Raw genomic sequence first — 27,979 nt, 5'->3', positions numbered from 1 at the left:
ACAACACTGCACGCAGATAAACTAGGCAAAAACGGGCAGCCAGGCAGACCACACAACCCAGGGCCCCAGAGCCAGAAAATAAAGCCTAAAAGCACCGATTAAAAATGTGCTGGAAGAGACTTTTAGCCTCAGAGGAGAATTTGTTAGAGAGACCCACAAGGTCCCAGAACGTATACAAGCCCATCCACCCGGGAATCAGCACCAGAAGGGCCCAATTTGCTTGTGGGAAGCAACAGAGGGGACTGAAATCTGAGAGAGAGAAGAAATGCCATTATCCCCTTTATCCCCACCCCCTCATACAGCGTCACAACCCAGAAACTGGGTTGCCCCGCCCTGGTGAAAATCTAAGGCTCTGCCATTCATACATAATAGGTGCCACCTGACCAAAACATTATGGCTCAAACAGAAGAACATATCAAAGCCTCAGAGGTAATGCTTTTAAGCAACAAAGAGATAGCCAACCTATCAGATACACAGTTCAAAACACTGGTAATCAGGATGCTCATAGAACTGGATGATTTTAGTCACAAATTAGATGAAAAAATAAAGGCTATGCTAAGTGAAAAGAAGCAAAATGCACAAGGAACCAATAGTAATGGAAAGGAAACTGGGACTCAAAATCAATGGAGTGGACTAGAAGGAAGAAAGAAACAACCAAACAGAAAAGAATGAAAAAACAAGAATTAAAAAAAAAATGAGGAGAGGCTTAGGAACCTCCAGAACATCTTTAAACGTTACAACATCTGAATTATAAGGGTACAGAAGGGGAAGAGGAGCAGCAACACGTGGAAAACTTATCTGAACAAATAATAAAGGAGAACTTCCCCAATCTGGCAAAGGAAATAGACATCCAGGAAGCACAGAGAGTCCCAAAGAAGTTGGACCCAAGAAGGAACACACCAAGGCACATTATAATTGCATTAGCCAAGAATAAAATGAAGGAGAGAATTCTAGAAGCAGCAAGAGATAAGGGGACAGTCACCTACAAAGGAGTTCCTATCAGACTGTCAGCTGATTTCTCAGAAGAGACCTTACAGGCAAGAAGGAGCTGGAAAGAAGTATTCCAAGTCATAAAGGCAAGAACCTACATTCAAGATTGATCTATCCAGGAAAGCTTTCATTGAGAGTTGAAGGGCAGATAAAGTGCTTCTCAGATAAGGTCAAGTTCAAGAAGTTCATCATCACCAAGCCCTTATTATATGAAATGTTAAAGGGGCTTATCTAAGAAAAAGAAGATAAAAAATGTGAATAGTGAAAGGATAGCAAAATTACAGTTATTAACAACCACACCTAAAACAAAAGCAAACTAAGCGTACACCTAAAACAGGAGCGGAGCCACAGAAGTGGAGATCACATGGAGGGTTAGCAACAGAGGAGTGGGAGGAGGAAGGGGGAGAAGGTACAGAGAATAAATAGCATAGATGGTGGGGAGAAAATACACAGGGGGAGGGCAAGAGTAGTGTGGAAAATGTAGATGCTAAAGAACTTATGACACATGGACATGAACTAAATGAAGGGAAATGTGGGGTAAAGGAGGTGTGCAGGGTGGAGGAGAGTGAGTGGGGGAAAGGGGACAACTGTAATGGCATAACCAATAAGATACATTGTGGGAGAAACTTTGCCCGCAAGTCCCTGCATCTGCCACGGATGAAAATAAAACTACCAAGACATGATCTGCTTGGGGAGGAGAGGTGGTCAATGTCTCAAAGGAAAAAGACCAAGAACCCCTTCCTCAATGACTTTTATTAGGTTTGTAATACACAGGAATACAGGTAAAGCACATCAGTCAATGTCAGGTGGCAAGGATCAAACAATAGATAACATTTCAAAGAAATCTGAGGCATTAATATGAGTCAGTTTCTGTTAGGTACGGGGATTGCAAAAACTTTGGGAGACATACTCATTTCCTGCTCAGACCCTTATCGTATGAATGAAAGCACTCTTAGCAAAGCAGACTTCACAGGACTTTATGAATTCTTTCTTATGCCCGGTCACCCCAGAACCCACTCTAGCTGGCAGAGGGATGCACTGCCCTCCACATCATAGGTTTTTAGGCTTAGGTGGATTAGAGCCAGAAAGCTCTTCTCCCAGACAGAAATGGGGACGCAGGCTATGTCAGAATAGCCGGGGGACGAGGGTCCATCACTCCCTTTTTGTTGTAGGCCCCTGAGTCCTTCTTTGAAGGCCTCCCAAGTGATTGTGTCTGGCTTAGGTTGCCTCCTCTCTGAGGGGTCTTACCCATCATTGACTAACCAACCAAGCGTTGGGGGCCAGAGATAGATAAAGCAGAAGCAGCATTCCTGCGAGGGAGATAAGGTTTGTCTCCTTAGTGGCTCACAGTCCAAAGCTCACTCACTCAGCCTTATCTATGGGGGGTTTACAGCTCCTGAGACCAGGCAGAGCAGTTCCCAACAATACATTATACAAAAAAAAAATTTACAGGACAGCAAGCCTACTAGCAGCATGCACACAAAGTTTACTAATGCTAAGTTCTAATAGGAAAGCAAAGCATGGGTGGCAACAGTACAGGCCTAATGGCCAAATGAGGTGGCCTGGGCCCCCCCAAGCCAGAGGCCAGCCGGCCAGGGGTCCTCCATGTGCCAAGAGAGTCACGGGGCCAGGAGAAGGGAGTGAGCCCTTCATTCTGAGGACTTATATCACTGATGGGGTGGGGCAAAGAAGTTACATTTTGATTAGCAGGTAAAGGTGGTGCTGGTCTCCCCTGAAGAGACGTGACTACCCCAATGTAGGTATGGGTGGGGGTCTGTTAGCTGAATCCTCATCTTGTTCCAGACTCTATTTGTTCATTTTAGGTACATTTTTGGGGGCAGGCCATTAACCAAAGTTGTTTTATATTTTTTTTTGAGGGGAGGCACTGTGGACCCCTCCCTTTCTATCTGCCAGGATGAATATACGGACTCAAGGTTTTCCTTTTCCCAGCTAGTGGAGATGATATGCACAGACTTTGAAGAGCTCCTGCCTCCTACACTATCATAGTTTCACTTGTTTGGGACTCCTGACAGCCTTTTCAGACCAGGCTCAGGACTGTGGGCTTTTGCTTGTAGCCCCCTGCAGTAAGCGTTTGTTAGATTGTAATGGTGAGGGCCCTGCCTTTATTTCCCCTCTGGTTGCTCATTCCACCATAACATTCCCCCTCAAGTAATAATGACCCAAATCTCTGGGGACTTTGGGCTCAGGGCTACTGGGCCAGTGGGTGAGACATGGCTGCCCTCTCCTTCCTGCCTTGGTTTGCTCTCTATCTTACCTCACATAATGACCTTTTAAATTAAAAAAAAAAAAACAAACATAATAGACAGCACAGCACAGCTGTCTATTATGGCTAAAAGTCAAAAAATACTTGTAATTGCATTACCCAGGTTCAGGAAGATGTTAAACACTCTTGGCTGGTGTTTTAGTATTTAAAAATACTACATATAGTTCTGGCTAGTGTGGTTCAGTTGGTTGGGCATCACCCATGCAGCAAAAGGTCACCAATTCAGTTCCCCATCAGGGCACATTCCTGGGTTGCAAGTCCAGTCCTGGTTGGTACTCATACAAGAAACAACTGATTGGTGTTTCTCTCACATCAATGTTTCTCTCCCTCTCTTCCCCCACCCCAAAATAGGTAAATAAAATATTTTTAAATACTGCATATAATAAATAAATCATTTGAAATTATGTGTACATTAAAGGCAGTGTCTTTTTTTATTTAGTTATTTTTCAAGTATAGTTTTCTGTCTATTTCTCCCATTCCAGTCCACCCCTCCCTGTGCTCCCCACCTCCCTCCCCTTTCCACCCCCCTTAGTTATTGTCCCTGTGTCCTTTATACTTGTTCCTCTAAATCCCTCCCATTTTTTTCCCTTAAATTCCCTCCCCTCCCCCCTCTGGTGGCAGAAACATATACAAAACAGAGCTGTGTATTCACTAGCTGACAAAAATGATCTCACCAGAGATTCACAGGAACTGTGTTTTCCCTAGGAGCAACGGATCAGTGTTTATTACCTTAGTGTTGGCTGTGTCTTCAACACAAGAGCCACAACCAGTAGGAAGGTAGAGTGTGTACACCCCTTGCTTTGGTCTCACTTCAATCCTGACTATCGACACTTTTTTCTTGAGCATCTTTTTGCTTCTGTGACACGCTTGCACTGCTGCCTCTCAGACTGCACCTTTATCAGTGCTTCTCAGATTTCAATGTACCTAAGGAATCCCTTGCTGATTTTGCTAAAGAGCAATTATGATTTAGTAATTTTGAGGTGAGGTCCAAGAATATAGATTTCTACCAGCTCCAAGGTGGTAACTCTGTTTATCCCTGAAACACAGCAAATAGCGAGGACTGTATCCTGCCTTTCCCTTTTTGTTTAAAATACTTGGAACAAAAATTTCACACAAATAGGTCTCTACAGTTGTAAGAATAGTTAGAGGCAAAATTGTTTGTCTTTTCAGGGACTCAGAGAAGTCACCAAGGAACTAGTAAAGTATGAAGACTTTTAACAAAAAGCATAAAATGTCTCAACTACAACACACGTCAGGAAGATAAACAATAAGAAAAGACTATATTTGGCATAAACTTAACACAGTTTTTTTCACTGAAAGTATACTCCATACAGTTAATACACTTTATAAATAATACAAACTTTAAGAAAATACAGACTTTGCTCTCAGAAAACTTAAAAATTAGAAGGAAAAGGGACCTGCATAGCTGTAACAGAGGATAAAAAGTATAAACTGGGCAAAGGGTGCTGCAAAGTGTGGTGGGAGTTCATACACTGCTTCCACTTGTGAATCAGGGAACGCCCCCCCCCCAAGAAGTGACATCTTACATGGGCCTGAGATTCATTAATTTTCCAATATGTAGAGATTACTAGGATCCCATTTTATCCAGAGTTAACATATGAGTTTTAAAATCTCAGAACCGGGTCAGAAAGCAAATCCTGCAAAATTACAACTAGTGTATATTAATAACAGACCATTAGATAAACATAGGTAAACAACAACAAAAATTGTACAAAAGAAAGTTGAAAGGACATGATCACCATGCTGAGTTTTAAGTATATTTTGAGTCCCTGGGCTGCTGGGATCTCTCCAAAGGAAGAAGAGTGGGAGCAGGTTCACAGTGTGTCCTAATAAGAACAGAGATAAACATTACTGTGCATGAGGTGGAGGTGAGAATTGAAGAGTAAAAGGAAAGGGACTGGAGAAAGAAGAATTAGGAGAAAGGGAAAAAAATACAGGACAACAAGTAAGGAGTGGATAAAAGAAAAGGAAAGATGGATACAGAAAACTCACCAGCGCTTTTTAAGCCAAAATGCAAGACCTGTCAGAAGAAGCACCAGGGGGACCATCACTGCCAAGATGATCAAGCCCTTGGACTTAGGACGGTCTGTGGGTTCAGGTGCACACGAGGGTGTCATTTCAAATCCACCCCTTGTTACTGCATTTCCCTCACCTGCTTTTTTAAATCTGAATGTTCGCCTCACTAATCTCCTTTCTTCCTGTCATCCCTTTTCACAGATGAATCTTTCATCTAACCCTGAACATCTTCCTACATCTGCATGTCTTTTATTTTCAAATCTAATTTATTAATTTATTTTCATTCTTTTGGGTTTGGAGTCCATAAATTCCAGATTTTTATCTGGCTCTTTGGCTCTGCTTGTGGACCATCTACTCCTACTCCCAGTGTGGACCCCAGTTGTTTCTTACCCAAGTAGAGGATGATGTCCTGGCCTTCTAGACTGCTGTGTGTCACCCGGCAAGACAGGCCAGATGTCTTGGTGGCTTCCACGTCCAGGTAACTGCGAAGATACCATGTCCCATCAGCATTGGGCAAGATATCACTTTGTTGAGAGGCCTGTTGTGGCTGTCCACCTCGCATCCACGTAATGGAAATTGGCTTTGGGTAGAAGCCAGAGACATGACAAACCAGCAACAGATGGTGAGGACCAGGACTGGGGCCAGTGGACAGCCAGGCCTCTGGTTTTACTGCAGAAGACAGGAAAGACATTCAGATAAGGACTCTAACACAGAGTTGGAGGTTCATATCTTCACATCAGTTTAGAGAGACATCTCTGCCACACCCTGGGAATTCATCACGCATCATCCCTCTTCTCTTGACTCCTTCTAAGTTTAAAGGGATGGTAGGAAGGTATAATTTTAGAATAGAAAATTCTTGGAGGAAGGATATGGGACTGACCTTTTCTCTGGAGATCTGCCTTCCCTGCATCAAGGAGACCCAAAAGGAAGCGTGGACAAGTGTTACTGATCCTCCACTGCGTTCCTTTGTTGAAGACAATGAGCTTGTTGAATACTTTGCACATCTTCTGAGCTCTAGTTCCACCCTGTAGAGATGGCACCCATGAACTGTTCTGGAAGCTCAGAATCTCTGATCCTTGATAAGCAAGTTGCCAGAAGTGTAGCTTGACTTTCCCAGAGTGCAGCTCACAGCCTATTGTACATTGTACCTCAAAGGGATCTAGAGAAGAGGGGTTGTAAATTAGAGGAAAGAGGGAGATAAAAAAGATGAAATAAGTAGAAGCAAAAAAAGGAAATAGAAGAGAGAAGTTTGGGGGATATGAGGTAATGAAGCAAAGTTTCATTTTCTCAGAAGTTCAGAAAAAACATAATTGGTGGTACTTGAAGGTGAAAAAATGAGTGACTTTTTCTTTGGAAATGGAAGGGAGTAAATTGTTGAAAGAAAATTGCCTAAATTTTCTTTGGTGAGAGCAAGAGAATAAAGAAGAACTTAGTGTGAGAGAATTGTGTTTACAGTAACTAGGTTGAATGAGATAAATTAGGTTACAGTGATTGTACAGGTAGAGATTGCTAAGGAGATTGAATATGGAATAAAATTGTAATAAAAAACCCATTGAGACAAACATGCCCCACCCAACATTGCACCAGCTACCTTTGGGAATTGAACTTACATTCAATCATCCATTCACGGGCATGGTTTTGAAGTACATGCAGCAATTCATTGTGGGCCCCTTGGATTAATTCTTCTATTTCTGTCATCTCCTTCTTGCTGAAGTTGCCATTGGACCAAGGCCGCAGGGAAATAAAACCACCAGAGTTGTCCTTCCAGGTCTTAATCTGCAACTCACCCAACCAACCAGAGCCCCAACTTTGGGTCCAGGAGTGGTTATGTAACGATAAAGTACCGATGATTTTGAAGATTTGGTCCTGGAAGGCTATTTAAAAAAATAAAAAAGATAGGAGGAGGGGGAAAAAAGGGATTGGGAAGGAAAGAGAAGGAAGAAAGAAAAATTCCAGAAAGGGAAATCTCAGAATCTGGAAATAAGAGAACCCATAGATACTTCAGCAGACATTCACCTGCCCAGAGCCCCATGCTTTCTGTAAGGTTTGAGGCAAAAATAGATTTATAGTTTTTCATAGGAAAAACCATACTATAATTAATAAGTAATAACACAAGAATAAATTTTGTTTCATATGCTTACAATTGTAAACCTACTCTCCCCCACCTTGCACAACCTTCAGAAAGCACAGGGTCCTGAAGTGATGCTGAAGGGATACTCAGAATGGAACTGTGCTGACATTCTCACTCTCCAGGTATGTTCTGAGGACCCCACACAGAGAAACACACACACACACACACACACACACACACACACACACACACACACACGCTTTTGCACCCAGTGGGCAGTTGCCGGAGTTCTTACCATCTTCACTGTCACCACCTCCGAAGAGAACTGCTAGCAATGAAATTCGCAAAAACAGCATTACTGCACAGATGTTACTTCTTTCTCTCAGAAAAGTTTGTCTTTGATTTCTGTTTTAAATAAACCCTACCCCACAATACTTCTGTCTGACTTCCTTCTACCAATAGAAAAACCAGCACCATCACCCCTGCCCCAGTAAAAAAAAAAAAAAAAAAAAGAAGAAAACCAACATACTCCTTCCCTACACCCTTGTTACCAGTTAGCTTCTCATTTCTCCTCCAGTTCTGACTCTCCTCATGGGCTTTCAGCATCTTCCCCTCGGTACCAGCCTTCATTCTGGTCACCTTTCTCTAATTCAGCCTCTATGGAATAAAGTCTTATGTGGTATTGAAAAGTCTTCTCATTCATACAATAAATGTATAAAACTAAATGGCTTTCCAATTACCATCTAATGTTCTTATGTCCCTGCTTTTTTCTGTCACTCTCTCCTTCTCTTGCCAAATTTAAATAGTCTCCAAAATATTTTCTTCTGTCTCTGAGACACCCCACCTCATTCGTATTTCTGACATCTCATTGTTTGCTTTACTGATTTCCTGAATCTTCTGTGACTGCCTGTGTAACAGTGTAAACTACTACTCCATTATTCTTAGGGAAGATCCAGTAGCCTTCACAGACATCACAGAAACTGTGAAACACATTAAGAAAAATCTCTATTTGACTTGTGTTGATGTGTATTCATTGACCTGAGAGTCACTTGGTGCCTGCCTGGTTACACTCATCTTGCAACCCTCATGAATATATAGTTGTGTACAATGCACTCACTTTGTTCAAGGAGCTTTTATTCTACTTAAGAAGAAAACACAAAACCAAAAACTATAAATCTTGGTGTGGTGGGTTTTATTATAAATATAGACACTAGACAAAAACAAGCCTTCTTGAAACAATATTTTGTGAAGTGGCAACACTTTTGCCTGCTCAGAATCTGGACTTGAGTGGTATGCTCGGGGTGTTAGGTCTGTCTACCTCTGTTGTACTGGATCTCCAACATCTTACAGAATGCCTGTTAAAGGTGCTCAGTGAATCATTTTGAAAGATTGAATAATTTGGTTTAGGAATCCAGTTATTTTTTAATCATTCAGATTTTAACATACTTTTTAAGACATCAAAATCATTATTTGTGCTTCTAGTTGGTGAAATGGGAATATTAAACAGTTTCATTTAGGAGTAAAATATATGCTAATAAGCATGAAATTTACACAAAGGCTTGTGATATAAATCTCCTATTACTTATACCTTAAACCTGTGGAGATCAGTTAAAAAATTACAGTGTAGGTGGCATGTATTCAAGAGATACATTCATTAGTAATATGTGCTGAAATGTGACAAAAATTTTTTCAATTGCAAATTGCATTATATTTTTGTGAAAATGTGTTTTTAAATTTTCAGTTAAAATCTACAAATTATTAAGCAAAGAAATATAAAAATGTAAAGAATTAAAGTTATTATTTTTAAATAACAGAAACATTGATATAGCTAAGAAAACAATTAAAATGTCTTTAACATTAATCAGAATCTTCAATAGATGGCTTTGTAAAATGTTTGTAACACCACAAAAAATATTGTTATGCTCATCATAAATACTTTTTACAACACTAGCAAAAACATTTTGATAAGCAACCCATTTTGAATGCATAGTACCTAACATGTCTTTTTTTTTCCTGCTTGTTAAGGAAGCTATATCTATGCTGTCCTTAAAATTTCCTTCAATTTATGTTTGAAATGGATGAAGTTTAAGGTGTAAAGACTTATGCAAAGCTGTAGAGATTCCTGAACACCTGTTTATTTGTTCTGACACTGACCCTGTTATAAGATTTTTTTTACAGTTTTATTTATTTATTTATTTATTTATTTATTTATTTTTGTCTTTACATCACCTTTCTTAAAAAATATTTTTTATTGATTATGCCATTAGGGTTGTTCTGTTTCCCCCCTTCATTCCCCTCCACCCTGCATACCCCCTCCCCCACCATTCCCCCCCTTTAGTTTATGACCACGTGTCTCAAGTTCTTTAGATTTTATATTTTCCCTACTATTTTTGCCCTCCCCCTATCTATTTTCTACCTACCATCTATGCTACTTATTTTCTGTACCTTCTCCCCCCTTCTCCTTCTCCCACTCCCCTGTTGCTAACCCTCCATGTGATCTTCATTTCTATGGTTCTGCTCCTGATCTAGCTGTCCTCTTAGTTTGCTTTTGTTTTAGGTGTGGTTCTTAATAACTGTGAGTTTGCTGTCCTTTCACTGTTCATCTTTTTTATCTTCTTTTTCTTAGGTAAGTCCCTTTAACATTTCATATAATAATGGTTTGGTGATGATGAACTCCTTGAATTTGATCTTATCTGAGAAGCACTTTATCTGCCCTTCCCATTCTAAATGAAAGCTTTGCTGGATAGATCAATCTTGGATGTAGGTCTTTGGATTTCATGAGTTGGAATACGTCTTTTCAGCTCCTTCTTGCCTGTAAGGTCTCTTTTGAGAAATCCACTGACAGTCTGATGGGAACTCCTTTGTAGGTGACTGTCCCCTTGCTGCTTCTAGGATTCTCTCCTTCATTTAATCTTGGCTAATGTAATTATGATATGCCTTGGTGTGTTTCTCACTGGGTCCAACTTCTTTGGGACTCTCTTGTGAAAACCAAGATAGAATTGAGGGATTTATTGGATAGTAAGATTAGATAACAACTTTTGGCCAAGATGGAGCCTTAGGTAGATGCACTACCTCCTCACACAACCAAAAAAAAAAAAAAAACCCCAGCAAATCAAAACAACAAAAATAATCAGAGTTGCCATAAAATTGAACTGTATGGAAGTCCAACAACCAAGGAGTTAGAGAAAAAACATTCATTCAGACTTTTAGGAGGGGCGGGGATGGGCAGCCTGAGTGGAGAGGATGTGTGGCAAGACTGGAGAACCTACCAGGTGAGGTGGTGGCTGGTGAACCAGGCAGTCTGATATTGGTGCGGGGATGAACTGGGAGGAACAACTAGGGAGTGAAATAGACTGTGCAACCCAGAGTTCCAGTGCAAAAAATTAAAGCTTTCAAAACCTCTGACTAAAAAACATGTGGGCATTGTGGTGATGGAAGAAACTTCCAGCCTCACAGGAGAGTTCATTGGAGAGACTCACAGGGTCCTAGTAGGTACACAAACCCACCAACCCAGGAATCAGCACCAGAATGGCTCCCTTTGCTTGTGGGTAGCAGGGGAAGTGACTGAAAGCCAGTCGAGAGCTGAGCAAAGGCATTGTTCCCTCTCTGTCCCTCACCCATATACAGTGCCACAACCCAACCAAGTGGGTTTCTCCACCCTAGCGAATACTTAAGGCTCCAACCCTTACAGCGTAACAGGAATGCACAGACAAAAAAATATGCCCAAATGAAAGAACAGATCAAAGTTCCAAAAATAGAACTAAGCAATGAAGAGATAGCCAACCTATCAGATGCACAGTTCAAAACACTGGTAATCAGGATGTTCACAGAATTGGTTGAGTGTGGTTACAAAAAAGAGGAAAGAATAAAGGCCTTGCAAAGTAAAATAAAGAATAATATACAGGGGGCCAGCAGTGAATGGAAAGAAACTGGGACTCAAATCAACAGCTTGGACCAGAAGGAAGAAACAAGAATTCAAAAAAATGAGGACAGGCTTAGGAACCTCCAGGACAACCTCAAATGTTCCAACATTCAAATCATAAGGGTGCCAGAAGGAGAAGAGGAAGAGCAAGAACTTGAAAACTTATTTGAACAAATAATGAAGAAGAACTTCCCCAATCTGGCAAAGGAAATAGATGTCCAGAAAGCTCAGAAAGTCCCAAAGAAGTTGGACTCAAGGAAGCACTTACTAAGGCACATCATAATTACATTAACCAAGATTAAAAATAAGGAGAAAATCTTAAAAGTAGCAAGAGGAAAGGAGACAGTTACCTACAAAGAAGTTCCCAGAAGACCATCAGCTGATTTCTCAAAAGAAACCTTGAAGGCAAGAAGGGGCTGGAAAGAAGTATTCAAACACATGAAAGGTAAGGACCTACCTCCAAGATTACTCTATTTAGCAAAGCTTTCATTTAGAATGGAAGGACAGATAAAGTGCTTCCCAGATAAGGTCAAGTTAAAGGATTTCATCATCACTAAGCCCTTATTATATGAAATGTTAAGGGGACTTATCTAAGAAAAAGATAAAAAATATGAACAAAGGACAACAAACTCACAACTGTCAATGACTGAACTTCAACAAAAACAAATGAAGCAAACAACCAGAACAGGAACAGAATCAGAGAAATGGAAATCACATGTAGGGTTATCAGCAGGGAAGGGGTTGGGGGAGAATGGAGGAATAGGTACCAGGAATAAGGACCATAAATGGTAGGTCCAAAATAGACACAGGGAGGTTAAGAACAGTATGCAAAATGTAGAAGCCAAAAAACATATGAATGACCCTTGGACATGAACTAAGGGGAAATAATGTTAGTGGGAGGGTGGTGCAGGTCAGAGGGGAATAAAAGGGAGAAAAAAAAGAGAAACTGTAATAGCATAATCAATAAAATATATTTTAAAAGCACAAAAACAATGAATGAAACCAAAAGGAAGCCACATCTGGAGGTTGATGAAGTCCTCCTAAGTGTCTTTGAAGGCTTTTTTCCCCCCTGAACTCTTACATCATATGAAAGAGATACAAATTTCTATTGTGCTTATAACAATAATATTAGATAAATAAAATATCATGTGTGACAAAGCAGTTCCAAATTTCAAGATTTGTCTTGACATTTTTTTGTGTTTGGCCAAAAGAATGGAAGTTGACACCAAATATTCTGCAGCTGTTTTCTAATTTGTCTTAATGATTTTTTCCTCATTTTGATTCTTTATCCTATGTGAAAAAATACTCTTCATTCCCATCTAATTCATCTTCACTTTCTTCACTAGAAATATCTTACTTACTGTCTAAATCTTCTGAACAAAATTCCACATAATCTTCATCTAAAGCACTCTCATTTTCACATTTGACTCAACATTCTCATATCACACTCGAGTAGCATTTGCTGAAGTTCTTCGATGTCTCTTGGATTATTGAATTGAAATATTTTCCCAGTCATGAAAAAACACACAACACTGACTTCAAAGTTCATGGGGCGGTGTGGGGGGAAACTATACCAACACTAACTTCAGAGTTTGTGGTATCTCTCAGATACAGTTTACTATCAAATATCACAGACTATTATGAAACACGTGTTATAACCAAACTGATGGCTTAAATGTTAAGGCTCTCCATTTCATTAGTCACATAGAGATGTGCATCTAGTACTGACCTTGAACCCATCACCTGATGTATGTAACGATATTTTAAAAGAGTTTGGGACTTCAGGGATTAAAAGAAAAATAGTGATAATTTGTGGAAAATAAAATAAGTAGTGTTCTGGAGTTATTTATCGAAGATTTCCTTCTTAATTGGTCCTGCTTTATTGTCCATGCTTTTCTCATCAGAAGCTGGTCTTTGCTGGGCATGCTGACTGTCCTCTTTCCTGCTGTTTATAATTGGTAAAAGGCTCTTAAAGTTTTATTTCTCTTTGGAACTTGTAGATAAACGGGCTTTGGCTATTATATTCTTATTTCTTTGTACAAGTAAACAGAAATTATCAAGGACTAATTTAAGAAAGAAAATATTTGGGGAAACAGTTAAGATTATCTTGTCCCTAAAAAGCCAAAATGAGAGGCAGTAAGGGTTTATTTGGAATCACAGAATTGCAATTCGGGAAAGCATAGATTCAAGCAGAAACTTAATGTCCTGATTACAGGATGAGGGCAAGGAAATTTCTTGAGAAAAGAACGGGATAATTGGACCAATACAAAAAAGACATTTGTATGGGTGCTAACAAGCTAAATCCCTGTTTTGTTATAATAGGGCTTCAGAACAGGACTCCCCAAAAGGTGTGACTTTAGCATTTGAATTACTTTGATTGGAAGGCAGTTAAGACCTTGCAGGCTTACTAGAAACTTTGACCTGTCCCTCAAAGAATTTAAAATAGGGGCCCTGACCATAATAAGCTATCACCAGAAATAACTTTTCTTTAACTGAACATCTCCTCATCCTGCATTGAGCTTTTGAAGCCCCTGTGTGACTTACTTCATGTTCCCCTCAAAGTTGCCTCATATACCTCATTTTAACTGAACAAAATAAAGCCTATGTAATAAACTTGACAAGTTTAGCGACAGAAAGTCACCTCACAGGGTGATCTGATCATAAATTTCTAACTAGGCAGGTAATCATGCCCAGGTCTATAAAAGGCTTATCTGTGCCTTAGGTGAGCCCTGTCCATTGTTCTTGTGCTTCCAGGTTAACACACCTTTGAAATGTCAGAAGTAGTCTTTTCCAGATCTCTCTGAAGTGTAACCACCCTCAAGATAGCATATAATTTTGTTATGTGGGACTATCCTGTCTCACTTTCACATAATCTTCCTTAAATTTCCTCCTTAACCTGAAATTTATTATGAAAAGAACTCCAACACTCATTCTGTGGAACATTTGAGATTTTGCTTCCGTCAACATAAATGTACAAATCTGTATAGAATTTTTTGAGTTTATTTGAGCCAAACTGATGACAGTTGCTGGGAAGAAAAACTTCAACAGATTGAGAAAATGCTCTGGGAAAATGGCAACATTGTACCCTGTTTTATACATTACAGCCAATAGAGAAGACAGAAGTGGGTTTCATGAATTCCATTGGTGATAGATAAGGTGGCAGGAGAAAGCAAAGTGGGGAAACTTCTGGGATTGGAAAAAGTAAAATGAGAGACACATATACAAGTAGTTGTATTACTTTAAAGGTATTGTATATGTGGTCTCTCATGATTTCCCTTGATTGGCCACTAGGGAAGGGGTTCACACAATATTAATTTATTATCAAAAGTTAGACAGACTTAAGAGTAATGATTTAATGTCTTCATTAAAATCCCAAAGTCCCTTAAAACATCCCCAAATACACACAGTCATTCCTTCCTGCCTTCGCCCAGTCCGAGGTACTATATCTCAGGAAAAGAAATAGAAGTCCGTGGCTCAGGTAGCCCCTGGTTCTTCCAAGTAATCTGTGCTTGGCTGGCAGGCCTTTCTTGGTTACCAGCACCATCAGCTGTGTCACCGGGATCTCCAGTTCTTAATCCAAAGTCACATGGCACCTTCTAATGGACCATCAGCTAGAGTCCTTTTACCCCTTTCCTTCCTGCTGTTCCTTTCTGCATTCTTCCAAACTGCCATGAGAGAGCTCAGCATTGCTGCTACATCTTGCTTGCTGGCTTCCCAACCTTTATGGCAAAGGGAGACCCAAAGCTGCATGGTTCCTCCTGTCATGGCTACTGTGCCTGGGTTTAAATCCCAGCACCAGTCTTCCTGTGTAGCCCCATTTCCTACTGTTCTCACAATTCACTACACTTGCTAGCATTCCTGTTTTTTTTCAGATTTTCTGGTCTGCCATAGTAAGTCTAGGCAGGGGTGGCCCCATGGCTTGGAGCTAATCATCTCCAAGTTCTCACACAGGCACTGTAACCAGGGGGAGTTGCCTCTCAGTTACATACTAGGTGGAAATCACTCCCATTTCCCTGGCTTACGGTGAGGCCTCGGCTATGTAACATATCCATGAAACCAGTTAAAAGTTACATATGATAAATCACCATTCATGAGGTTCTTTGCAAAACTGTTGCTATGCTAAAAAACTCTCAATGGCCCTGCTCATGTGTCCCATCCCCTGGTTCAGACTTGGGGTGAGGCCATCCCATATTTTTAATATTTCCTGAATAGACACCCTGAGTTCTGGACCCCATTACAATTCCCTCTTTGCAGGGGGTGTCTGGTTGTACCCTGTTACACTGCTGCCTGCCACCACTCTCCAGGCAAATTCTACAGGCAAAGGAGATAAAGGTGATAAAGAAAAGGAGCCTTTATTTAAAAATTACACAATTTTGGAACAATAGCTTTCCACATGAATTAGTCACTTAAGCCTATTGATTAAGGCTAAACTCTTCAACATCTGAGTTCTCCAATCATTTCTGCTGTTAGTTTTAATTACCCCATTTCGATACAGCTAGTTCACAAACTAAAACAATATAAGCTAAAACAACAAATGAAAACTACGCAGTTTTGGAAGAGTGGCAGGCTTCTACCTCAAGTCTTGTCTCCTCTAGAACAGGCAAAGCATAACCCTGCCACCCTCTGCCAGGCCAGACTGATCCTAGACTGTACCTGGTGTTCCTTCCCATCCAAATTACTGTCTGTTGGAAAACACAGGCAGCTGTGCAAAATCACCCAGACATCCTTGGGGGAGAGGAGAGCCAAAGGGCCAGCCCTCTTTTATTACATGTGCTCTGGAGGCATTCAGCTTCTTAGCCAACCCCTTCCCAGGCTTTTACCATTGCTGCCTCTTATGGCCCCTTCTTACTCCTCTGCAGTGATCTGATCGGATCTCTCTGTATCAATTCAACTACATTTCCTTGAACCCTTCATGTATGCAGGTTCTTTTAGTCTTACATGTAGCGATAGTGATGTGTATATATTTACTAATTTGCTTATTTTCTCTTGTCAATCTGACTCCTGTTGATTTAATTATTAGATCTAGCCTGGCTGGTGTGGCTCAGTGGATTGAGTGCTGGCCTGCAAAACAGAGTTGCTGGTTTCATTCCTAGTCAGGGCACAAGCCTGGGTTGCAGGCTAGGTTCCTGGTGCACACGCACAAGAAGCAACCACATATTGATGTTTCTCACCCTCTCTTTTTCCCTTCCCCTATCTCTAAAAATAAATTAATAAAATCTTTAATTATTAGACTAGTGGAAAGAACCTGGGACAGTAAAGTTTCTTTCTCTATATTATGTATATGTGGTTACTGATTCTATCTTTAGAAAGAGAGTTTTGGGCAATAAAAGTGTTTTATGGAAAGTAACCTCACAGGGTGACCCGATCATAAATTCCAAACTGGGCAGCTCATGACTGATAGTCACCTTCCACTCATATAACTTCTCTACTAAAAAGTTTATCTTTGCTTTAAGTAAGCCCTGTGCATTGTTCCTGTATATTTGGGTTAATAACACCTGGATATACAGGAACAGTAACACCTTTGCAGTAAGATGTAAGCACTCTCAAGAGAGCACAAGATCTTATTAACTATCCTGTAATCCAGTCCTCACCTGGGTTACTCTCCCACCTCCATGTACCCTTCCTTACTGTCCTTATTAATTTTAATTCAGAAAAGAAGCTGCAAAACTGTTATTTTTAGAAGTATTTGAGATCTTTTTCCCTCATATGTAATTGGCTTGACTCAAGCACTTTTTTTATTGTTGTTGTTAAGAAAACTTTTGTAGTTTTATTTTATCATGAGGCATTGAAACATCTGAACAAATCAATGTCTAGGCGGTGAGGCAACTGCTTTCTCCTTCATTTCTTTGGGTTACTAGAGCAACTCGTCAGTAGATTTAAAAAAAAAGACAACCGTTTGCATTACTTAAGTCTTTCCAAGTCATGCGCTGGTACAACACAAACTTCTCCTGTCAGATGTAACTAGTCTAGTTTCCAAACATCATGCACAAAACCTAGGCAGCAGCAGTGCACTGTGCCTACTTCCACCACAGCCCTGCTCATTTGTGTATGATATTTTGAGCATCTGGAGGAGTGTGAATAGTATCAGGAAGAAAGGGAGGAGGAAACAGCATGAGTGCCTGGCTGGGAGGAAGGCAACCAAAGTTGTGCAGGGCAAACCAGAACACATCATTGGTGCAAACCCAAGCATCGCTGATGTTCTTTAATAGGAACATCTGGTGGAACCCCATGATGGGGTCTTTATTGGCCTTCAGCTGACCCACAATCATGCTGATGATGCAGCTATTTGGCATGGGCTGATAGTCCTGCGCCATGATGCTGTACTGGATTTTCTGGAATGGAAAGCTAAACAACTTCACAGTGGCAGTTTTCCCCTGAAATTGCTGTCCTTCCCACGTAAGGCATGATGTGTCAATGTACATTGCACCTAGTTGGGTTCTGTCATTATCAAATAAATAACTGGTAGTAGTGTTGAATGAAGCTGGATTCAATCTGCTCCCAAATTGGCTTGTCTCCCATTCTGGATCATCACCTGGCCTCGTTGAGACCCAAGGGGCTAGCACGATGGCAGCAGTGGTGGCTCAAACACTTTAAAAAACGTATTTTTTCCATTACTGTTTATCCCCCTTATATCCTCTTTCACCTCTACCCACCTCCCCACCCCACAATTACCACACTGTTGTCTGTGTCTATGACTCATTTTTCTTTTTTGCTTCATCCCTCCCCCATCTACCCTTAGAACTGTTAGCCTACTCTCCATGAGTGTGTCAATATTTTGGGGTATTTTAGTTCAGTATGTTCATTAGTTTCCACATATGAGTGAAAACAAATGGTATTTGTCTTTCTCAGACTTGCTTATTTCACTTGGAATAATGTTCTACAGGTCTATCCATATTGTTGCAAAGGGTAAAATTTGCTCACCTTCTCTCTATTCTGAATTCAAAACCCAGTGCCTGATGTGCAGCTGTTAACCTGCAGTTAACAGCTCTTCCTCTGTTAGGACCGTTACCTTGGCCCACCACTTTAAGAAGATAAGGCAAACTCAGTATGGCACCTTGCAAGTAAACTACATTAATGTGGGAAATAACTCCAGGATACTCACCCCAGATGTTTTCCTCATACTTACAGTCAGCCTCACATGACATCTCTATATTGTGTTTGTAATCTAAAAATCTTAATTTGTCTAGTTTTTGCTAGTTACTTGAAATCTCCAAATTAAAGTATGTATAAGAAATTGTACCATCTAAATTCCAGTAAACTAATTTACTTTCATTATTCTAAAACCATAGTTACATAATTTCTATTTATCTAACTTGATTTATATTTTATGAAAAGTATATTCAGGTGGGTCAATTCTTTTACATATAAAAATTATACATGGTAAAAAGTAACTCACACATCAAATATTGAACTTTACCAGTAAATATGTTGCTTTTCTTTTTTTTTTTTTAATTTTATTTAGTTATTTTTCAAGTACAGTTTTTTGTCTATTTTTCCCATCCCAGCCTCCCCTGCCCCTTGCTCCCCACCCCCCTCCCATTTCCTCCCCCCTTAGTTCTCGTCCCTGTGTCCTTCCTATTTGTTCCTCCAAATCCCTCCCCCTTTTTCCCCTTAACTTCCCTTCCTTCTCCCCTCTGGTCACTATCCCCTTGTTCTCTATTTCAGTGTCTTTGTTTTTTGGGGTTTTTTTTTTCTGCTTACTTGTTTGTTTTGTTATTTAGCTTCCTGTTAAAGGTGAGATCATATGGTATTTGTCTTTCAGCACCTGGCCTATTTCACTCAGCATAATGCTTTCCAGTTCCATCCATGTTGTTGCAAAGGGTAGTAGCTCCTTCTTTCTCTCTGCAGCATAGAATTCCATTGTGTATATGTACCACAATTTTTGGATCCATTCATTTACTGATGGGCACCTAGGTTGCTTCCAACTCTTGGCTATTGTAAATTGTGCTGCTATGAACATTGTGGTGCATAGGTTCTTTGATATTGATGTTTTAGGATTCTTAGGATATAATCCTAGCAGTGGAATTGCTGGGTCAAAAGGCAGGTCGATTTTTATTTTTCTGAGAAAAATCCATACTGTTTTCCATAATGGTTGTACCAGTCTGCACTCCCACCAACAGTGAACTAAGGACCCCGTTTCCCCCACAACCCCTCCAACATTTGTTGTTTGTTGCTTTGTTTATGATAGCCATCCTGACTGGTGTAAAGTGGTATCTCATTGTGGTTTTAATTTGCATCTCTCTGATAGCTAATGATATTGAGCATCTCTTCATGTGTCTCTGAATGTTCTGTATGTCCTCCTTGGAGAAGTGTTTGTTCAAGTCCTTTTCCCATTTTCTAATTGGGTTGGGTGTCTTCTTAGAGTGGAGTCTTGTAAGTTCTTTGTATATTTTAGAGATTAAACCTTTGTCTGAGGTATCATTGGCAAATATGTTTTCCCATACAGTTGGTTGTCTTGCTAATTTAATACTGTTTTCTTTAGCCATGCAGAAGCTTTTTATTTTGATGAGATCCCATTTGTTTATTCTTTCCTTTACATTCCTTGCTCTAGGGGACATATCAGTAAAGAAGTTGCTGCGTGAAATATCTGAGATTTTCTTGCCAATGTTCTCCTCTAGGACTTTAATGGTGTTATGACTTACATTTAAGTCTTTTATCCCTTGAATTTATTTTGGTGTATGGTGTAAGTCTGTGCTCAAGTTTCATTTTTTTGCATGTAGCTGTCCAGTTCTCCCAACACCATTTGTTGAAGAGGCTATCTTTACTCCATTTTATGTTACTGCCCCCTTTGTCGAATATTAATTGACTGTAGAGAGTTGGGTTGATTTCTGGGCTCTCTGTTCTGTTCCATTGGTCTATGTGCCTGTTTTTATGCCAGTACCAGGCTGTTTTGATTACAGTGGCCTTGTAATACAGTTTGATATCAGGTATTGTGATCCCCCTACTTTGTTCTTCTTTCTTAAAAGAGCAGCTGCTATTCGAGCTCGTTTATGGTTCCATATAAATTTTCGAAGTGTTTGTTCTATGTCTGTGAAATATGCCATTGGTACTTTAATAGGTATTGCATTGAATCTGTATATTGCTTTGGGTAGTATGGACATTTTGATAATGTTAATTCTTCCAATCCATGAACAAGGTATATGTTTCCATTTGTTTGTGTCTTCCTTGATTTCGTTCTTCAGGGCTGTGTAGTTTTCTGCATACAGGTTTTTTACCTCCTTGGTTAGGTTTATTCCCAGATATTTTATTTTTCTTTTTTGCTATATCAAATGGGATTTCTCTCTTTATTTCTGCTTCTGCTGATTCACTGTTGGTATACAAAAATGCCTTTGATTTCTGGATATTGACTTTATAACCAGCTGTTTTGCCAAACTCATCAATTAGTTTGAGGAGTTTTTGGGTAGAGTCTATAGGATTTTCCATGTACACTATCATGTCATCTGCAAACAGTGACAGTTTTGTTTCCTCCTTTCCTATTTGGATGCCTTTTATTTCCTTTTCTTGCCTGATCGCTGTGGCTAAAACTTCCAATACTATATTAAATAGAAGTGGTGAAAGTGGACAACCTTGTCTTGTTCCTGATCTTAGTGGAAAAGCTTTTAGTTTTTTCCCGTTGAGTATGATATTGGCTGTAGGTCTCTCATATATGGCCTTTATTATTTTGAGAAATGCTCCTTGTATTCCCACTTTGCTGAGTGTTTTTATCATAAATGGGTGTTGTACCTTATCGAAAGCTTTTTCTGCATCTATTGATATGATCATGTGGTTTTTGTCTTTGCTTTTGTTTATATGATGTATTACATTTACTGATTTGCGAATATTGAACCATCCTTGCATTCCTGGGATGAATCCTACTTGATCATGGTGTATGATCTTTTTGATATGTTGTTGGATGCGATTTGCCAATATTTTGTTGAGGATTTTAGCATCTATGTTCATCAGCGATATTGGCCTGAAGTTTTCTTTCTTTGTTGTGTCTCTATCTGGTTTTGGAATTAAGATGATGCTGGCTTCATAAAAAAGAATTTGGGAGTTTTCCATTCTTCTGAATTTTTTGAAATAGTCTGTGGAGAATAGGGGTTGGCTCTTCCTTAAATGCTTTGTAGAATTCTCCTGTGAAACCATCTGGTCCGGGGCTTTTGTGTGATGGGAGTTTTTTGATTACTGCTTCAATTTCTTTTGCTGTTATTGGTGAATTTAGATTTTCTGCTTCTTTTTCACTGAGTTTTGGAAGATTGTATTTTTATAGAAATCTGTCCATTTCCCCTAGGTTTTCAAATTTCTTGGCATACAGTTCTTCATAGTAATTTCTTACAATCTCTTCTATTTCTGTGGTATCAGTTGTAATCTCTCCTTTTTCATTTCTGATTGTGTTTATTTGTGTCCTCTCTCTTCTTTTCTTGATGAGCCTACTTAAAGGCTTGTCTATTTTGTTTATCTTCTCAAAGAACCAACTCCTGGATTCATTGATCCTTAAAATTGTGCTTTTAGTTTCTATGTCATTTAATTCTGCTCTAATCTTGGTTATTTCCTTCCTTCTGCTTGCTCTAGGCTGTCTTTGTTGTTGTTCCTCAAGTTCTTGCAGGCGTATGGTTAGGTTGTTTGTTTGAAATGTTTCTATATTCTTTAGGTAGGCCTGTATTGCTATAAACTTCCCTCTCAGGACTGCCTTCGCTGTGTCCCATAAGTTTTGGGTTGTTGTGCGATCATTTTCATTTGTTTCCAGAAATGTTTTGATTTCTTCCCTAATTTCATTCTTGACCCATTCATTGTTTAATAGCATACCATTCAGTCTCCAAGTTTTTGGGTGCTTTGGGTTTTTTTCTTTGGGGTTGGTTTCTAATTTCAGTGCCTTGTGGTCAGAGAAGATGCTTGGTATGATTTCAATTTTCTTGAATTTGTTGAGGCTCCTTTTGTGTCCTATCATGTGGTCTATCTTTGAGAACGTTCCATGTACATTTGAAAAGAATGTGTATTTAGCTTCTTTGGGATGAAGGGCTCTATATATATCAGTTAAGTCCATTTCAACTAGGGTGTTGTTTAATGCCACAATATCTTTTTTGATAATTTGTTTGGAAGATCTGTCCATTTTTGATAGTGGGGTGTTCAAATCCCCTACTATGATTGTGTTGCTGTCAATATCTTTCTTGAAGTCCTCTAAGATTTTCTTGATATATTTGGGTGCCCCTATGTTTGGTGCATATATGTTTACAATGTTAATGTCTTCTTGGTGGATTCTTCCCTTGAGTATAATGAAATGACCTTCTGGGTCTCTCTTTACAGCCTTTTTTTTGAAGTCTATTTTGTCTGATATGAGAATTGCTACCCCAGCTTTTTTTCTTGTCCGTTTGCTTGGAAAACTTGTTTCCAGCCTTTCACTTTTAGTCTGTGATGGTCTTTTGTCCTGAGGTGAGTCTCTTGTAGGCAGCATATGTGTGGGTCATGCTTTCTTATCCATTGAGCTATTCTGTGTCTTTTGATTGGAGAATTTAATCCATTTACATTTAAGGTTATTATTGATAGGTACTTATTCATTGCCATTTTTGTACCTGTGTTCCTCTCTGTCTCCCTCTTATCCTTCCTTCCCTTAAAGCAGTCCTTTTAGTATTTCTTGTAGAGCTGGTTTGGTGGAGGCATATTCTTTAGACTTCTTTTGTCTTGGAAGCTCTTTATTTGGCCTTCTATCTTGATTGAGAGCCTTGCTGGGTAAAGTAGCCTTGGTTGTAGGCCTCTGGTTCTCATTACTTGAAATATTTCTTGCCATTCTCTTCTTGCTTGAAGTGTTTCCATTGAGAAGTCGGTAGCTAACCTTATTGGGGCTCCCTTGTATGTTATTTCTTTTTTCTCCCTTGCTGCCTTTAAGATTCTCTCTTTGTCTTGGAATTTTGCCATTTTGATGATGATGTGTCTTGAGGTGGGCCTCCTTGGGTTCCTCTTGATTGGGACTCTCTGTGATTCCTGGATTTGTGAGACTTTTTCTCTTATCAAATTAGGAAAATTTTCTCTCATTACTCGTTCAAATACGTTTTCTATCCCTTGTTCTTCTTCTTCTCCTTCTGGTATTCCTATTATTCGTATATTATACGTTTCATATTGTCTTGCATTTCTCTTAATCCCTCTTCATTCTTTCTGAGCCTCTTTTCATTTTCTTGCTCTTTCTGTGAGATGCTTTCTATCCTGTCCTCCAACTCACTAATCCTATCCTCCGCTTCATCTATCCTGCTTTGGAAACTTTCTACTGTGTTTCAATTCGGAAATTGTATTCTTCATTTCCTCTTGTCTCTTGCTGATGGTTTCCATTTCCTTTTTGATGTTGCTGTAGTTTGCAGAGAGATCATTATAATTCCCCTGTAGTTTCTGGTAGCTCACTGTGAGCTCTTTGAGCTCTTTGAACCTCGTAATAACCAGTGCTTTGAATTCACTGTCTGATAGTTGATCAGCGTCTATTTCATCTAACATTCTTTCTGAAGTTTCTGCTTTTTCTTTCATTTGGGGATTGTTTCTTTGTCTTCCCCATTGTTTGAGACTCTTCTTGTTAGTCTCTGCTTCCAAAATTGATCTGTTCTGAAACACTGGTTTTATGGTGTATACTTCTGTGGTATGTTCCTTGTGAAGTTCAGTGGTACAGACTCCTTGAAGTTTCTTGATGTTCTTCGTCTCCACCTACACTCACGCTGGTCCTCGCACTGGTCTCTGCATTGGTCGCCTACCACTGCTGAATGTCCCGGCTCTAGTAGCCGCCTCCTCAAGCACCCAGGCCCGTTACTAGGGCAGTGGCACAGAGGCTGGGAATGTCCTGGCTCCCGTATCTGGCTCTCTTGCCGCCCAGGGCCGTCACAGGGGCTTAGAGTGTCCCGGTTTCCGTACCTGACTCCCCGGCGTCTAGTCCTGTCTCTATGGCAGTGGCACAGAGGCTTAGAAAGTCCCAACTCCCGTACCTGATTCCCCAGTGTCCAATCCCCTTGCTATGGCAGCAGCACAGGGGTTGTGGCCCTCCCAGTTCCCGTAGAGGGATCCTCTGCCACCCCGGGCTGTCTCAGGGGTTTGGAGTCCAGGCTTCCGTACCTGACTCCCCGACGTCCAGTCCCGTCGCTATGGCAGCAGCACAGGATTTGAGATCTTCCCGGCTCCCGTAGCTGTCTCCTCAGCTGCGTCACAGGGGTTTGGAGAGTCCCGGCTTCCGTACCTGACTCCCCGACATCCAGTCCGGTCGCTATGGCAACGGCACAGGATTTGAGAGCTTCCCGGCTCCCGTAGCTGGCTCCTCAGGGTCTAGGCCTGTCTCTATGGCGGCGTCACAGGGGCCTTTGGTGTCCCAGCTCCTGCAACTGACCCTTCCGTTGCCCAGGCTAGTAGCTATGGCATCGGCACAAGGGTGTCCCCGCTCTGGTTCCTGACTCCTCTGTCTCCCAGGACCGTCACAGGGGCTTGAGTGTCCGGCTTCCGTACCTGAGGCCCCGGCTCCCAGGCCTGTTGCTCTGGCGGCAGTACAGGGTCCGCGTGAGACCCAGCTCCAGTAGCTGACTCTGCCGCCGTCTGGTGTTTCAGCGTCGGTCACAATCTCTGGTCTTTTAATTTCATAAATGCTGGGTAACCGATGCTTTATTGTGCTGTTTTTCCATAGATCTGCCAGGATTTTCACCCATGAGTACAGGAGCTAGTATCCGCTCCATCTTACTCCGTCGCCATCTTCCCAGCATCCTCCATATGTTGCTTTTCAAAGTCATCATTTGTAGCTATTATTTCTACAAAAGTGCAATTTTCTCCTATTAGCTTGTATAGATATAAATGTTACTATATGAAGTTGTATCCTCTAGTATTTTGTTTGGTTTCATTTGGTGCTATTTATATTTATTTTATAATTTAAATGAAGCAAGAATAGCTTAGCTCATTGACCTTTGTCTTGGATTAGTTTGTTATATTGCCAATTTGGTTCTCCAACAAACTTTGCAAGCTGTGTACTAATTATGCAGGCTCTGAACTGAGAAAAGAGCATATAGAACAGGAGTAAATGTTCTCTGTTAATAGATTATCATGTCCCTTACAAATAAAGATAGTTAAGTTTCTAGCTTGAAATTTTTATGGATTATAGCACAAGAGATCCCACCTGCAGAGCTGCTTTAATGTTCATGATATTCAGAAGAAAACCACTTGGTGGGCGAGCAGATGTGGACATGCTATTCATTACTCACATTACAGGGGAGTCCACCCATGATGGGGGGTACTTTGTGTACGTGTGAGAGAGACCACACCTCCTCCAGTCTGAGCCTCCTTATAAAAGGTCCCAGACAAAGGCAGCACATGTCCAGGTTGTAAAAACCTACGTATGACCTGGAGGCACATATATGTGTGCAAATGCAGAAGAAAAAGGTCCAGAAGCAGTCACAGGACAATAAGCTACTCCCAAAAGGAGATAAGAAGGAATTATATTACATTCTTTAAATAACACACATCTTGTCTTGAGCTAACTAACCCCCATGGCTTTAATTTTTTTTTGTATTGTTAATAAGATTGGGGCCTTCACTACAATGATGAATACAAACGGTGAGCACAGGCATCCTTTCCTTCCTCCCAACCTTACAAGAAAAGCAGTGTCACCATTTAGTAAGATATTAGCTATTTATTTTGATGCCTTTTATGAAATTGAGAAGGTGCCCTTTCTTTGTAAGTTTTTGACATGATGAAGTGCTGAATGTTTCATATGTTTTATTTCTATCGATTGAGATAAAATATTCTGTTACTTTGTTACCATGGCAAATTATAGTGCTTTAAATTTTTTTTTAATTTATTTATTTTTATTGATTATGCCATTACAGTTGTTCTATTCCCCCCTTCATTCCCCTCCACCCTATGCCCCCATCCCCACCATTACCCCCCCTTTAGTTTAGGACCATGTGTCTCAAGTTCTTTAGATTCTATATTTCCCATACTATTCTTGCCCCCCCCATCTATTTTCTATCTACTGTCTATGCTACTTATTTTCTGTACCTTCTCCTCCTCCCACTCCCCTGTTGCTAACCCTCCTTGAGATATTCATTTCTATGTTTCCACTCCTGATCTAGCTGTCCTTTTAGTTTGCTTTTGTTTTAGGTGTGGTTCTTAATAACTGTGAGTTTGCTGTCCTCTCACTGTTCATATTTTTTCAACTTCTTTTTCTTAGATAAGTCCCTTTAACATTTCAGATAATAATGGCTTGGTGATGATGAACTCCTTGAATTTGATCTTATCTGCGAAGCACTTTATCTGTCCTTCCATTCTAAATGAAAGTTTTGATGGATAGAGCAATCTTGGTTGTAAGTCTTTGGATTTCATGACTTGGAATACTTCTTTCTAGCCCCTTCTTGCCTGTAAGGTCTCTTTTGAGAAATCTGCTGACAGTCTGATGGGAACTCCTTTGTAGGTGACTGTCCCCTTAGCTCTTGCTGCTTCTAGGATTCTCTCCTTCATTTTAATTTTGGCTAATGTAATTATGATGTGCCTTGGTGTGTTCCTTCTTGGGTCCAACTTCTTTGGGACTCTCTGAGCTTCCTGGATTTCCTGGAAGTCTATTTCCTTTGCCAGATTGGGGAAATTCTCCTTTATTATTTGTACAAATAAGTTTTCCACTGGTGGCTGTGCCTTTCCCCCTTATGGTACCCCTATAATTCGGATGTTGGAGCGTTTAAAGATGTCCTGGAGGTTCCGAAGACTCTCCTCATTTCTTTGAATTCTTGCTTCTTGACTCTTTTCTGTTTGGCCATTATTTGCTTTCTTCTGGTCCACTCCATTGATTTGAGTCCCAGTTTCCTTTCATTGCTATTGGTGTCCTGTGCAATTCCATTCATTTCAATTAGTTTCGCCTTCATATATTTGTCTAATTTGTTGGTATAATCAACCAGTTCTGAGAGGATCCTGATGACCAGTGTTTTAAACTGTGCGTCTGAGAGTTTTGCTATTTCTTCATCGCTTAGATCTATGGGCTCTGGGGCTTTGAGATATTCTTGCGACATTTTTGGTCTATTCGCGCCCTTTAAGTGTGACAAGCAGCGCCTTGGACTCCTAGGTCTCTGGGTTGTGATGCTGTATGTGGGGGCGTGGTCAGAGCGGGGAAATGGCGACCCCCTCTGCTGTTTCTCACAGCTGGGTAAGGATCAGCGCCTTAGGCGGTTCACCTGGGCCGGGCCACTCAGAATCGCTGGGTTATGACGCTGTATGTGGAGGTGGGGTCAGAGCAGGGAAATGGCGGGGCCCTCCACTGCCGCTTGCCGCGGGGACCCACCGGGCTCCAGTCCAACCACCCACTTCCTTGCCTGTCCACCCACGGACAAATGTGCGACCACAGTCAACACGCAGCACCGCTCCCCACTGTCTCCCCAGCGGTGGCTCGCCTGGTCACTCGCTCGGTCGCTCACTAGGTCCAACCCTGCGCCTGGATGCCGCGCGTATGGATTCCGCGCATATGGATTCCGCGGGCCTGAGTTCGTCCGACCGAGTTTTCCTGTGCAACTCCGTTTCACCAGCCGCTGGTTTCTCCCCTTACCGGTCAGGCTGAAGAATTTGTTGTTAACGGACTTCCAAAAAGTTCAATTTTCCGTGTTCTGGCTATGTTTTCTATTGCTAATATTAAGTTGTCTCTAAACTTGGTTGTGTGAGAAGGCAGGGCACATCCACCTATGCCTCCATCTTCCTGTTCTAG

General features: G+C 40.7%; 1 protein-coding gene and 1 pseudogene across 1 annotated transcript; both read right to left on the bottom strand.

Annotated features, from left to right (window-relative positions):
- Positions 1-5,045: 5,045 nt before the first annotated feature.
- On the bottom strand, positions 5,046-7,738 carry LOC128626427 (T-cell surface glycoprotein CD1a-like). The gene is made up of 6 exons (XM_053658834.1): positions 7,678-7,738; positions 6,922-7,185; positions 6,192-6,470; positions 5,702-5,980; positions 5,288-5,381; positions 5,046-5,121 (listed from the first exon to the last, which is right to left on the bottom strand). Exons 1-6 carry the CDS (start codon positions 7,736-7,738, stop codon positions 5,046-5,048), a joined length of 1,053 nt encoding a protein of 350 aa, XP_053514809.1.
- A 9,604-nt stretch (positions 7,739-17,342) lies between these two features.
- On the bottom strand, positions 17,343-17,823 carry LOC128626423 (nuclear transport factor 2-like; annotated as a pseudogene).
- Positions 17,824-27,979: the final 10,156 nt, after the last annotated feature.

This window comes from Artibeus jamaicensis, unplaced genomic scaffold (assembly GCF_021234435.1).
Source record: "Artibeus jamaicensis isolate MK-2021 breed Jamaican fruit bat unplaced genomic scaffold, CSHL_Jam_final contig_2197, whole genome shotgun sequence".
In the NCBI taxonomy this organism is placed as follows: Eukaryota; Metazoa; Chordata; class Mammalia; order Chiroptera; family Phyllostomidae; genus Artibeus; species Artibeus jamaicensis.
This window is presented reverse-complemented; position numbering and strand designations above follow the sequence as displayed.

Excerpts from the sequence above, each read along its gene's own strand:
- LOC128626427 (XM_053658834.1), bottom strand. The coding sequence starts at position 7,738 with ATGCTGTTTTTGCGAATTTCATTGCTAGCAGTTCTCTTCGGAGGTGGT. Across the intron at positions 6,471-6,921 it reads CCGTGAATGGATGATTGAAT|ATCCCTTTGAGGTACAATGT; the intron begins GTAAGTTCAATT and ends CCTCTTCTCTAG. Across the intron at positions 5,122-5,287 it reads TTTTGGCTTAAAAAGCGCTG|GACACACTGTGAACCTGCTC; the intron begins GTGAGTTTTCTG and ends TGTTCTTATTAG.